The sequence below is a fragment of the Acomys minous genome (assembly GCF_964271855.1).
Source record: "Acomys minous genome assembly, chromosome: 13".
In the NCBI taxonomy this organism is placed as follows: domain Eukaryota; kingdom Metazoa; phylum Chordata; class Mammalia; order Rodentia; family Muridae; genus Acomys; species Acomys minous.
In genome coordinates, this window is record NC_140495.1 from 2,959,410 (window position 1) to 2,973,708 (window position 14,299).

The 14,299-nt window shown below is 53.2% G+C and overlaps 1 protein-coding gene across 12 annotated transcripts in view; it reads right to left on the bottom strand.

Moving 5' to 3' along the window:
• Positions 1–14,299, bottom strand: part of TRAK1 (trafficking kinesin protein 1) — a 162,536-nt gene that overhangs the window by 24,330 nt on the left and 123,907 nt on the right. For all 12 annotated transcript variants that reach the window (XM_084753208.1, XM_084753201.1, XM_084753204.1 and 9 more), the window contains 5 exons: positions 6,703–6,819; positions 4,975–5,075; positions 3,983–4,091; positions 1,879–1,957; positions 742–872 (listed from right to left, as the gene is read on the bottom strand). In XM_084753208.1, coding sequence (XP_084609334.1) covers positions 742–872; positions 1,879–1,957; positions 3,983–4,091; positions 4,975–5,075; positions 6,703–6,819 — 537 coding nt within the window. The remainder of the gene's footprint in view (positions 1–741; positions 873–1,878; positions 1,958–3,982; positions 4,092–4,974; positions 5,076–6,702; positions 6,820–14,299) is intronic.

Genomic DNA, 14,299 nt, shown 5'->3' on the forward strand with positions numbered 1-14,299 from the left:
AGCCCAGGGTCTGTCTACAGAGGAACACGCACCCGGTGCTGGAGCAGAACGCAGCCTTTCACGTAACAACAACAACAACAAACCCACACACTTTCTTTTTAAAATGTTTTCATTTGTGTGTGTGTGTGTGTGTGTGTGTGTGTGTGTGTGTGTGTGTGTGTACAGAACATGTGGAGGTCAGAGGGTTGATTCTCTCTGAGGATGGCACTCAGGGCTTGGCAGTGGGTGCCTTTACCCACTGAGCTAGCTCACCAGCCCCTTTCACAGAGTTTTGAAGTCTTCCCACTGTGCTTAACTGTCATCCACAGCCTGTCTCCCACCTCCAGAGCACATCCAGAGTTTGTCCTCCCTCTCTTCCCCTCTCTGTCTTTCCTTCCTTCTTTCTTTTCCCAGCAGCATTTCATCTCCTTCTTTCCAAGTCCCATGGGAAACTAATTGGTCTACCATGGAGTGTGCCTGATTTGGGGGGGGGGGGGGGTAGTAAAAACAGACAGCAGGCTGCATGGTTTGTCACTCTGTATCTACAGTACCTCTCTAGGAATGCCACTAACTTACAGACTACCCCTAGGAGGCACAGGTTCATAACTGAAGCCTCTGTTGACTTCGGAGCCAGATGGTTAGTCCCTGAGCCCACGAAGCCTCCTCCAGAAGAACAGTATGCACAGCTATGGTTGGGAGCCATCCCCCTCCCATCCCAGCATGGCCACGGTCACTTCAGCCAGCACGACACAGAAGCCTTACAGCTTTCGCCTTTTTCTGTAAGTCCACGATTTGCGACAGCAGGTGCGTGATCTCCTCCTGCTGGCGGGCGGCATCTTCTGTCTTCTTAGCCAGCTCCTCGGAGATGCTTGCAATCTGGACGTTGGCATCCCCTGTGACAGAATAATGACAAGTGGGTGGCTGAGTTGGGAAAACACACACAGACCACAGAGGGACACCATGCTGACAGGGCGGAATGGAGGTGGGGCATAGGGGAGCCACAGCGGGCATCTTTCCAAGTGGTGATGTGGTTCCTTGGGGTTGTAAAGAGAAGGAACCCAGCGTTCTCTACTGGGTGCCCAGTGCCCCACTGCACCTGGAGCTGAGTGCCCACTGCACCTGGAGCTGAGCACCCACTGCATCCGGAGCTGAGCTCCCCACTGCATCTGGAGCTGAGCACCCACTGCATCTGGAGTTGAGCTCCCCACTGCATCTGGAGCTGAGCACCCACTGCATCCGGAGCTGAGCACCACTGCACCTGGAGCTGAGCGCCCACTGCATCCGGAGCTGAGCACCCACTGCATCCGGAGCTGAGCACCCACTGCACCTGGAGCTGAGCGCCCACTGCATCCGGAGCTGAGCGCCCACTGCATCTGGAGCTGAGCTCTCCACTGCATCTGGAGCCGAGCGCCCACTGCATCCGGAGCTGAGCTCCCACTGCACCTGGAGCTGAGCTCCCACTGCACCTGGAGCTGAGCGCCCACTGCATCTGGAGCTGAGCTCCCCACTGCATCTGGAGCTGAGCTCCCCACTGCATCTGGAGCTGAGCTCCCCACTGCATCTGAACATGCGCTGTCTTTCATTTCACTGGACGCTCCTTCTCTTATTGTACCTGTGCTCCCGACAGAGAGCATGAGGAGGAATCATTGATTTGAACAGCAAGACTGAGAACTCCGGCCTTCATTCTCCCAGATCAAATCCTTGATCTGGGCCGACCTTGAGCACCAACTAATTAGGCTATTCCAACACCAAGTCCACATTAAAATTAATATCCAACTCAAGGAAGAGCATGGCTCAACCCACAAATGGGGCAAGGTCACCCGTACAGGCTGGTGAGGAAGGGGATGGGGAGTCTGTGAGGAGGAGGAGGAGGGCAGCAGGCAGGAGGGGCAGACATACTCAGCTCCTTCACGCAGTCGTTGACCAGCTGCTGCTCCTTCTCCTCATAGGTGATGGTCTCGGTCTTCAGCTGGCAGGCCTGTGGATGAGGCTCGGTCAGGGGACGGTGCCGACGGTCAGGACTGGTGGGCAGACCAGGGGCCAGACACTTCTGGGACACTCCCATTCAGTGTAACTGTAATGGCTGCCACCACACCACCCAGGGCAGATACACCTCAGCCGCATGCCCTACCTAGGTCAGGGGCGAGGTGCTAAGGCAGAGGCCTGAGGGCCAGGCACCAGCAGAGGGCGCACAGAAGGATGCGAGCACCAGCCTGTTATAATGCCTCAGACACTGCCCTGCCTACAGCATGTGGTCTACGAACGGACACGGAGCTATCAGGTTCCGAACTGTCACTGACTGTCTGCCTCAGCCTAAGAACAAACAGCATTTTAAAGCACTGTCTCAAGAGCTTTCCCAAAATAGGGGCTCGTCCCTATAACACTAGCACTGGGAAGACTAAGATAGGAGAGCCACCATGGGTTTGGGGCCAGCCTGGGCTACACAGTGAGCCAGCCTGGGATATAGAGAGCCTGTCTCAAAAAAAACAAGATAGCCTGGAATGGTGGGGCACGCCTTTAATCCCAGCACTAGGGAGTTAGAGGCAAGCTGATCTTTGTGAGTTCGAGGCCAGCCTGGTTTACATAGTGAGTTCCAGAACACTGAGGCTGCATAGTGAGACTTTGTCTCCAAACAAAACAGAAAGAGAGAGAAGGCTCACACAGCTCTCCCTGGGACGTTAGACAGCTCACTCTGGCTGAAAAGAAGGGAAGAGAGTTGCCTAGAGGCCATGTCAGTGCTCAGATAAGTAGTTAACCTGGGCTCTAAGCAAAGGCAAAGGGGCTGGGTGCCAGGGATTGGATAGGCAGAGGGGCCGGGTGCCCAGGACTGGGGTAGTCTCCTAAGCCATAGGGCAGAGGGGCCGGGTGCCCGGGACTGGGGCGGTCATCTGGGCCATGAGGCAGAGGGGCAGGGTGGCCAGGACTGGGATGGTCACCTGGGCCATGGAGCAGAGGGGCCAGGTGCCCGGGACTGGGAGGTCACCTGGGCCACGGGGCAGAGGGGCCAGATGCCTGGGACTGGGGCAAGTCACCTGGGCCAGACGCCAGGAGACTGGAGGGGAAACAGGGCTCAGCCTCTTTCAGCCATGGGCGAGCAGACCAAGCCTGGTGCCATCCTGCCTCCTGGTTCCCATTTGTCAGAAATAAAGGGCTGGCAGAGGCAGGTCGTGCAAAGAGTTCCCTGTGCCTTGTAAGGTCCAGACAGGAGGCTCTTCCCAACTCATGGCAAATTCAAAGTGGCAGGTGGCTTGCCCTCCTGGAAGGGCTCTGGGAGTCTAGAGCCAGCTTCGACAGGCTCACGGCCCAAACCTGACAGACAAGAGCGGTGCCGTCCCTTTGCCTACAGATGAGCCCACTGCTAATTAGGACAGGAAGCACTAAATTGACTCATATCAGAGGTTTTAGACAGGGGCGGTGGGTGAGGAGAAAAAAAAATGTGTGTGTTGAGCCAGAGGCTGCAAATCCGGCCTTTGCTATTTATTAACCCTGACATCATCAAACGCCCAGCAGCCTGGCGCCAGAGTCTCACTGCAAATGACACTCAGAGACTCTTGGCCCTGGCTCTGAAGACAAACGAAAGTGATGATAGTGGTGATGGTGGTGGCGGTGATGGTGATAATAGCAACAGTGACAACACAGGGCAGGTGCCTGGTACAGTATCGTTCCCAGGTGCGCAGCCCAGCCTTTTCAAATTTGCCCGTAAGACCTCTATGTCCATGTTCTTGGGGCAAATCTGACCCTCAATAGCGTGATAGCTGGTGTTTCTCCAGCCTTCAGGCCATTGCTCCAGCACCTGTACCCTTCTCAGTCTCCACCCACTGTGACGGCCACCCCAGAAGCCATACCCACACGTGGCCGAGCCTGCATCTGAGCACCCAGGCTGGGAAGTGCAGGCTCTGGCGGGACTCCTTCAGGTGGGCGCTGTGCAGACAGTACTGTCCCCGCAGCTGCCGGGGGACATCCCACCCTCCCGAGGGGGCAAGGGCAGGGTTGAGCGTGTCACCTCAGATCGAAGTACGACGTTCTCCTCTTCAAGGTCCTTCAGCTTCTTCTGAAGAGAATCCAGGTGGAAGTAATTTTGCACGGAGGAAGACGACTCGTTTCTCTTCAGCCTGGGAGAGAAGCACACTCAAAGTCAGGGCGGCCATGCTTCCTTCTCGCCTGCCTGTGTGAAGGCTGTGAGGGCCTACTGTGAGGGTCTACTGTGAGGGTCTACTGTGAGGGTCTACTGTGAGGGCCTACTGTGAGGGTCTACTGTGAGGGCCTACTGTGAGGGTCTACTGTGAGGGCCTACTGTGAGGGCCTACTGTGAGGGCCTACTGTGAGGGTCTACTGTGAGGGTCTACTGTGAGGGCCTACTGTGAGGGCCTACTGTGAGGGCCTACTGTGAGGGTCTACTGTGAGGGTCTACTGTGAGGGTCTACTGTGAGGGCCTACTGTGAGGGCCTACTGTGAGGGTCTACTGTGAGGGCCTACTGTGAGGGCCTACTGTGAGAGTCTACTGTGAGGGTCTACTGTGAGGGTCTACCTCAGCTGGGGTGACGGGGGAGTTTGTTTAACCCTTGAGACGCACACCTGTCCACAAGAAGTGTTTCATGGGCTGGTGAGATGCCTCAGGGAGTTAAAAGACCTTGCTGCCACACCTGACAACAGGAGTTCAGTGCCCAGGACCAACATGGTGGAAGGAGAAAACTGACTCCTGAAAGCTGTCCTGACCTCCCCATGTGAGCTGTAAGCCGTGGCCTGCGCCCCTCTCCCAATGTATACAAATAAATAAATTAAAATTTAAATGTTCTATGTACGCTGCGCGTGTGAACTCGGTGCTGTACATAGGTGACCCTGTGACCTACACTACAACGCAGCTCTCACTGAAGCAGAGAGACGGTTTCGTCTGAGGCCTTCGGATGGCCGTTCTGGAAAAGACTAACCCAAGGACATCCACATAGCCTGCGTCCCGCCACCCACCCCCTCCAGGGCCCTGCGCTTGCGACTTACGGGGTTGAGCACACGGACTCGGGCTCGCTCTCCTCAGCGGCGCTGGTGTAGAACTGTAGCAGTTCATCCTTCATGGACAGCTCGTGTCGCAGCTGAGACACCTGTGAGGGCAGCAAGGGGCAGGGTGACACTTTCTGGAAGGTGGCAATGTCCTTTCTGTGCTCGTCACAAGTGAGGAGGACTGGTCTGCCACTCAGAGTTCCGAAGCACCAAGCTTGAGCCCACTGAAGAAAAGGCCGGGCAATGACTTCTGGGTGGGGGACTCTGTCTCTGCTCACCATGTCTAGTCAGAGGGACAGAGAGGGGAGCAGAAGGCTCTGGGATGGTCACGGGCAGGTGGGGGCGAGACTGCTTGCTGGCTTTGGAAGCAGCCAGATGACCAGCTTGGCAAGTGGCCAGAACAGTGGGGCCAGAATACTAAATGAAACGAGAGGCCACTCACTTTGTTAGAACTCAGTGCCATCTCAGAGCAGATCTGTGGGAGTGATGGCTCCAGGTGAGCCGGGAGCAGCTGACAGACCCTACTTAGAAAGCCACATGTGACCACACACCTCAGAGTGTCCTGGCCAAGCAGGTCAGATCCTCTTCTGCACTCACTGGTTACTGGGCAGAGACTCGGGGAAGAGGGAAGATGAGCCAGGAGGAAAGTCACGCTGTGACTGGTGAGGCGGCTTTGCAGTGCTGCTAATGTGTGCTCAAGGCTTTTAGATAAGGCAGTGACCCTGTGAAACGTCTCACCTGCCCTTCCAGCACCCAGTGCTGACAAGCATGCACCAGTGCTCTGTGGAGAACTGGAGGTCTGTTTTCTGATGTGGCTCGGGGTTTGGTCCAACCTTCCCACACCACACGGGACAGACTCTGCCTTCCCTGCTGGGTTCCACGTGTTTTATATGTTGCATAAAGGCTCCTCCTGCCTAGAAGGATCACTCAAGACTCTCCACAGGGAAGCATGACCTCACAGTGATCCAATTTGAAGCTTCTCCTGGGAAGCAGGGCATCTCCACTGCCATGGAATCGATGCTCCCCATGACTGCCAAAGAAATCTCACACAGGGAAGCATGGGAGGAGGCCAGAAGGGCAGTGCGGAAGAGGAAGTGAGAAGGAAGAGGAAGTGAGAAGGAAGGGGAAGTAGAAGGAAGAGGAAGTGAGAAGGAAGGGGAAGTAGAAGGAAGAGGAAGTGAGAAGGAAGAGGAAGTGAGAAGGAAGAGGAAGTGAGAAAGAAAAGCCCTCGGGGCTAATGCTGCTAAGAAAACAGGACGAGGGGAGAGAAGCCATGGCGGCTGGCTGGGTTCGAACCTCCAAATCCCTGTTCCCTCAACTCAAGCTGACTGGTACTGTGGTCCCCACACGTCTATACTCACTTCCAGGGAGTCAGCATCCTTCTCCTGACTCCAGGTTCCCTCTGGAGACGCTGAGATAATCCATGCCTGTCCCCTCCCCCTGACAGCCATGAGCTAAGACGTGTATCGTTAAAATAATGAGTTCATACGATGAAAACGGAAGGTCATGGTGTTGCATTGTTTTCTGCATTTATACGGTGACATTGGTAGAAGGAGTGAAAAGGCCACGGCTTGTAGTATGAGCTTCTGCCTGCTTCGGCCCAGCATGGAGGATCTACATGGAGGATCTGGGCTCTCTGAGGCCGAGGTCATGCCACGCCTGCACATGCGCTCCATCCGCCGCCCTGAGCGCCCCACCCCCACCCTGCCCCAGGCCATGGCTCCTCACCTCTTCCCGAATGTGTTCCACCTGCTCTTCCAGCAGTTCGTTCCTCTCAGTTAGGGTCTTGTTCTTCTTCAACAATGACTGGCCGATCCGTGCAGCCAGCTCCAAATCCCGCTCTTTCTACAAAAGGCAAGAAGGAGAATGGGGTCTTAGCCCTGTGCATCCTGGAGGAGCCAACAGGGCTCAGTGTCAGATGGGTGGTACCCAGAAACAGTGAGAGAATTAACAATTCACCATCCAGATACATGATGCCTGCTAAAGAGCAGTAACCTTGGTCATGCCTGTGCAGGAGCCACACAGGGAAAGTTGGCGAAAACCAGGTACACAGAGGGGAAATGCTTTAGCTATTTCTTTAGTCATTGGTAACACTTCTTACTACTTGAGAGTCAGCACATGGAATACCACTGACTCGGATGGATGGATGATATATGTATGTATGTGTGTGTGGGTGTGTGTGTGGGTGGGTGGATAGATGGATGGATAGATAGATAGATGGATTGATAGGCAGATGGATGGATGGATGGATGGATGGATGGATAGGCAGACAGATGGATGGATGGATGGATGGATGGATGGATGGATGGATAGGTGGACAGATGGATGGATGGATAGGCAGACAGATGGATGGATGGATGGATGGATGGATGGACAGATGGACGGGTGGGTGGATGGGTGGATGGATGGATGAATGGGTGGATGGGTAGACAGTAGATGGATGAATCAGTACATGGATGGGTGGGTGGGTGAATGTGCTCCAGAGTAAAGCAAAGAGCTAGCATGGGAAGGCAGGCCTCTTCAGCTCACATCAGCCTGGACTGTACCAGAGCACACTGAGTTCGTCTTCATTCTAAGCAAGGAAATGACAATGCTTAGAACAACTTAGGTATGATTGCATCTGTTTTGCCCATTTCACTAGCTTCTTCAGACTTTATTTAATTTCTTTTATTTAAAAGAAAGAAGTTTGAAGGATAGGGAAGCTGCATCAGCTGCTCGTACTTCAGAGGCTAAATGCTTAGGAACAGGGTGTTTTGTCAGGTCAGCCGTACAACAGCTGGACAGAGCAGGCTGTACAACTGTCAGGTCAGCCATACAACAGCTGGACAGAGCAAGCTGTGCAATCGTCAGGTCAGCCGTACAACAGCTAGACAGAGCAAGCTGTACAACTGTCAGGTCAGCCGTACAACAGCTGGACAGAACAAGCTGTACAACTGTCAGGTCAGCCGTACAACAGCTGGACAGAGCAAGCTGTACAATTGTCAGGTCAGCCGTACAACAGCTGGACAGAACAAGCTGTACAACTGTCAGGTCAGCCGTACAACAGCTGGACAGAACAAGCTGTACAATTGTCAGGTCAGCCGTACAATAGCTGGACAGAGCAAGCTGTACAATTGTCAGGTCAGCCGTACAATAGCTGGACAGAGCAAGCTGTACAATTGTCAGGTCAGCCGTACAATAGCTGGACAGAGCAGGCTGTACAACTGTCAGGTCAGCCGTACAACAGCTGGACAGAGCAAGCTGTACAACTGTCAGGTCAGCCGTACAACAGCTGGACAGAACAAGCTGTACAACTGTCAGGTCAGCCGTACAACAGCTGGACAGAGCAAGCTGTACAATTGTCAGGTCAGCCGTACAACAGCTGGACAGAACAAGCTGTACAACTGTCAGGTCAGCCGTACAACAGCTGGACAGAACAAGCTGTACAATTGTCAGGTCAGCCGTACAATAGCTGGACAGAGCAAGCTGTACAATTGTCAGGTCAGCCGTACAACAGCTGGACAAAACAGGCTGTACAATTGTCAGGTCAGCCGTACAACAGCTGGACAGAGCAGGCTGTACAACTGTCAGGTCAGCCGTACAACAGCTGGACAGAGCAAGCTGTACAACTGTCAGGTCAGCCGTACAACAGCTGGACAGAACAAGCTGTACAATTGTCAGGTCAGCCGTACAACAGCTGGACAGAGCAGGCTGTACAACTGTCAGGTCAGCCGTACAACAGCTGGACAGAGCAAGCTGTACAACTGTCAGGTCAGCCGTACAACAGCTGGACAGAACAAGCTGTACAACTGTCAGGTCAGCCATACAACAGCTGGACAGAGCAAGCTGTACAACTGTCAGGTCAGCCGTACAACAGCTGGACAGAGCAGGCTGTGCAATCGTCAGGTCAGCCGTACAACAGCTGGACAGAGCAAGCTGTACAATTGTCAGGTCAGCCGTACAACAGCTGGACAGAGCAAGCTGTACAATTGTCAGGTCAGCCGTACAACAGCTGGACAGAACAGGCTGTACAATTGTCAGGTCAGCCGTACAACAGCTGGACAGAGCAAGCTGTACAACTGTCAGGTCAACCGTACAACAGCTGGACAGAGCAGGCTGTGCAATTGTCAGGTCAGCCATACAACAGCTGGACAGAGCAGGCTGTACAAAGACACAGCTGCCTCTGTGGGAAGAAAGATGTCCCAGGTAGAGGATAGGTGCCAGCTCCAAGTCCATCCCCGAGAGACACGCCTGCTTTCCTTAGATGGGAGGCTGGCATGGTGGCGGATGTTCTAGAAGACCACACCACTTCATGGCCCATGCCAGTTACCCAGTTCACTTGCAAACGAGGACGTGCCAGGCTGAAACAGAGACGGTTGGAGCAGATTCCACACTAGGTACTAAGCACCCTTGTGGCCCGACCATTCTTTTTTTTTTTTTTCTCCCCCCAGAGTCAAGAGCGCTATAGTTTTGTTGCACATTGGAAAAAAGATAATAAAAAGTTAGAGAGCCGGGCGTGGTGGCGCACGCCTTTAATCGCAGCACTCGGGAGGCAGAGGCAGGCGGATCGCTGTGAGTTCGAGGCCAGCCTGGTCTACAGAGCGAGTCCAGGACAGCCAAGGCTACACAGAGAAACCTGTCTCAAAAAACCAAAAAAATAAATAAATAAATAAATAAAATAAAATAAATAAAAAGTTAGAGAGACAAGCGAAAACAAGTCAGTTTTTCACATGCCGACGTGCAGAGAAGGAAGCCACCGTGGAGACAAGGCCAGGGCTCGCCTGCAGTGAAAGTTTTGGTTTCTTTAAAACCTAACTATGTTATGCTTTTTTTTTTTTCAACCCCAAGTGTGGGATATATGGGCTGCTTTTGTTTTGTCCACAGCTGATAAGTGTCTCATGTGGGCTCGAGAGGGGCGTGGTCCTTGCCAGCAGCAGATAGTTTAATTTGGAGGACTAGGAGAGGGCATAAAATCAGAGTCCAGAGAGAGGAAGAGAATGTGACAAGAGAAAATATGCTTCAGGAAGAAAGAGAGAGAGACAGAGAGAGACAGAGAGAAGGAGGGAGGGAGAGGAGGCTTTGAGGAGAGGAGGAGGAGGAGGAAGGCTGCTGGACTGACTGCTGGATACCCTGACAGCCGAGATTGATATTCCCCAAAGAACCCAATGACCCTAAGAGCCAGAAGCAGCCTAGGAAATCCATGTCCCCTTTCCCTTCAAACCTTCTTTCTGTCCTACCTAGTGTTGGTGGGGGGGGGGGGGGCGGGGGTTGGTGGAAGGGAGGTAGAAGTATAAGAAACCAAAATAAAATATAGTGGTTACACTTGCCCCTTATGCAATGGACCATTTGGGGCTTGAGAGGGCCCCCTTTCTGGCCACGGACTCAGGCATGTAGCAGGTGGCTATGTTACGAGCACCGACTGCTCTTCTAGAAGATGCTGGGTTCTGGTCCCAGCACCCACATGACTGTTCACAACTTCCGGTAACCCCCATCCCAGGGGGCTTGATGCCCTCTCCTGGCCTCTGTGGGCACCAGGCACACAGTGCATAAACGTACAGGCAGGCAAAATATTCGTACACATAAAACTAAGCATTCCTTTAAAATTAGAGAGAGTCAAAAGTGCTCGTCACACAAATGGGATTGTTGGTAAGTTTCTAACTCTCAGCTTTGAGATAAACAGGCACCCAGCCACCTGTTAGAGGAGCGGAGCCGGTGCCACTCTCTCGTCGGTGACCCTGATACACTCTAAGCCCCACAGTGCACACAGACCATTAACAACACCTCAAAGTGAAAATACCAAAATGCTTCCCACACAGCACAAGTGTTAGTTCATGCTCAAGCTTTGGCCGTATGTGCAAGGCGTGAGCCACAAGTGCCCTACACACATCCCTACCTTGCACACTTCTCCTTCATGCCTAATCACGCAAAGGCTCAGCACACGTGGAAAGGAACACAGTGGCAGCCAGGGCAAGCAGACATGGGAGATAAGACAGGTCCTCACCTGTGGCCCCTTTGTCATCCTTAGACTCGGCAACTGAGGCCGCCCAGGATGTGAGTGCCCAGAGGCAAACTCAAGATTAGCACAGGTCAGAACGGGTTCAGTCCCCTCACCTGAGACTAAAGCTATACTGACCATGTCCACCTCTCTGCAGAAGCGTGGCCTCCCTGAGCCTAACTCGGGCCTGTTACTCCCTGGCACAAGCACCCAGCCCGGCAGGAGTGGTCAGCGGGTGCTTAACTTCCACTGCCCACTTCCTGACCCCACTCCTCACTGCTGTCACCCCACCAAAGCTGCTCACTCCCAACAGATGTGAGGCTCAGTGCGAGGCGCAATGAAGCGAGGTGCGGCTGGAGGACACACAAGACTTCCCAAGGGACAGGAGGGCTGGCGTCTAGGACGGACAAGGACAGAGAAAGGTATGGGGACAAACCCAAGAGGGCAGCGAGCTCAGACAGGAAGCCCTTTGCCCCAGTGAGCACACCTCACAGCTGCAGAGCCTCCAGCCTCTTGCTCTCCGCCCTGCTGAGAGCAGCTATCGCAAAGCCTACACTGGAAATCTAATCTTTATAGTAATTACCCAGGGCATGCCTGCAGGCTGGAAAGCAAGAAGGGACAGAGAATGACGTAGGGGTGACATGAACACCTGAAGCCACTGTACTCTGTCCAGTCTTTCTTGTCTGGCTTGGTTCTGGCTTTGGCACCTGTGTTATTGCTGTTCTGGGACAGGGTCTAGTGTGAAGCCCAGGCTGACCTTGAATCCCCGATCCTCCTGCCTCAGTCCTCTGCGCTGCCACACCTGGCTCCATCTAGGTTTATCAAGGCAACAAGCTCCTAAAGTTTCTTCTGAGAATCACAAGTGTGGGGCAAGGTGTACGTGTGCACATGCCTGCGTGTGTAAATGTGTGTTGGGCATGTGTAGGTGCATGTGATTGTGTGTATGTGCATGTGTGTGTGTGTATGTCTGTGTGTGTGTGTGTGTGTTTTTAGGAAGTGAGGAGTCACCTCTCATTTCTTGTTGTCAGTCAACAAAGCAGCCAGGAAATGAGCTTTAACCCCAGTGACAACCAGAGACTATAACTAACTGAGGCCCAGGAACAAGCCAGTCAAAATCTAGTTCTCTGTTGTCTGAGAAATGATTCAAGGTGGCTTGAAAGCCTACAACCTGATCTGGCCCTTGTCACCATCACACACTGGGCAGCCTGGCCCTCTCTGCAGAGAGACTCAGCCTCCCTCCCACACTTAACAATGGCCCATTTCATTCACCAATTTTAGAACAGAAAGTCTAACTACGGGCCAGAGGAACGCACACTGTAACTGGAGCAGAGAAGCGAACTCTAGGTACATTTCCAATATAACCAGTCAGGACAAGCCTGAGGATCTCCTTCCCAGTAAAGATCCAACACCACACACACACACACACACACACACACACACACACACACACACGCACAGACACAAAGATATACACAAACACACTCAGACACATAGAGACACACAAAGACACACAAACATACACACATATACACAGAGACAAGACAGACACACAGATACATGTACACACAGAGGCACAGACACACACACAAACACAAAGACACAGACACACACAGAGAGACATACAAATACACATACACAGAGCTCGAAGCTGCACTTGAGTGTCCTGGACAAATCCTATAGCACCCAGTATGCAGCTGGCCAGGTGTGCAAAGCCGCACTCTTGACAAGAGGCACAGAACCCAAAGCAGGAACAGTGTGGGGTGACTGTCACATGACTGGCTGTAGCAGTCACACTCTGAGCCGCCCAGTTCCAGAGAAAGGCAGGGATCTCCCTGTGATCACCTCATCAGGGCCAAGGACAAAGTGGGCAGTTGCTATTTATAAAGCACAGAGGGCAGATATGACTGCCTATCAAAAATAAAACAAGGAAATCACTACAAAGAGCCGAGGGAAGAAACTGCTCTAACACAAGACACGATACTCTTTCCACCAACACATTTTTTTTAAAGCTTGTATTTCATGTGGCCATGCTTAGTTAGAAAATTAACCAGGGAAAAGTTAATCTTAAAAAACAGTCTCATGTAGCCCAGGCTAGCCTCAAACTAACTAGACAGCTGGAGATGACCTTGAACTCCTTGTCCTGAACCAGGATATACCACAAGTGCTGCTGGCAAGCATGACTGAGCCTGGCCAAAAAGAGAGTTCTTCACACAGGGCCTCCGTTAGGGTTGGAGTCCTCAGGTCCTCTGGAAGTGGCCTTGGATGAACATCACCCCACAGTGAGGCTCAGATGTGAGGCCACAGCCATGTGGGCTGCGGGAGCCCAGGGCGCTGACAGCATCTACTCAATGTGGGGTTGATGCCATGAGGGATGGACAACACTTGGCTGCTTGTCAATTTTCACTCCTCAAAATGCAAGGCGAGAGATATCCTGCAGATGGTCTATGGAATCACACAACAGGAGCTCTGCCCTGGACGTTTCTAATGCACACCCGAGGCTGACCAACACAAAGCCCCCCCATCCCCCCCCATTCCTGCCTCAGCAGGGACACAGGTTACCTGGGGCCAGGCTCAGCAGCAGCCTCCCAGGGCCAGGAAGGGGTAAGACAACCATGGAGCGTGGGATGATGGAAGAGGCCAAGAGGCAGGGAGAGGCCAAAGGCCACCACCAAGGCTCAGGAGCCCAGCTTGAAGACGAGGGTTTGTGTGGAGAATCCCCCCAGAGGCATGGGGAAATGGACCCCACAGGGAAGGTCAGCAGGGCCATTTCCAAATCCAATGTGCAGCCAAGTGAGCCTGCCTCTGACCTACACCAGCTACAAGATGGTGGCAACTGTAGTTTCTCCAGAAGGCTGGAGGCAAGCATCTAAAAATGCCATCCTTAGTGGGCTGCCCCACAGCCTCAAACCCTGAGGTCATTTATGAGCTCCTATGGGGAGCTGAGGGCTTCTTGCCGCTTCCTTCAGAACAGAGAAATGTGTTCCAGGGTAAGTGGAAAAGTCACATATACCGAAGGAAGAAACAAGATATGAGAGAGAGAGAGAGAGACAGACAGACAGACAGACAGACAGACAGACAGACAGACAGACACAGAGAGAGAGAGACAGAGACATGAGGAGAGGAGGGTGGGGCTGCGGGAGCCCTGAATCCCCCCACACTGTCAGGGCCTGCCTTGCTTCAGCCTCATCCACCACAGCCTACAGTAAATACTGCACCTTTGTTGTCTCCCCAAGATCCTACCCTCTTCCTGGGACCCAGACTCCAGAAACAAGGCCCAAGGCTACCTGTCCACTGAAAGGCAGGCTTGCAGTGGGGGCCAGTGCTGAAGAGCAGGCAGGCACTGCATAGGCC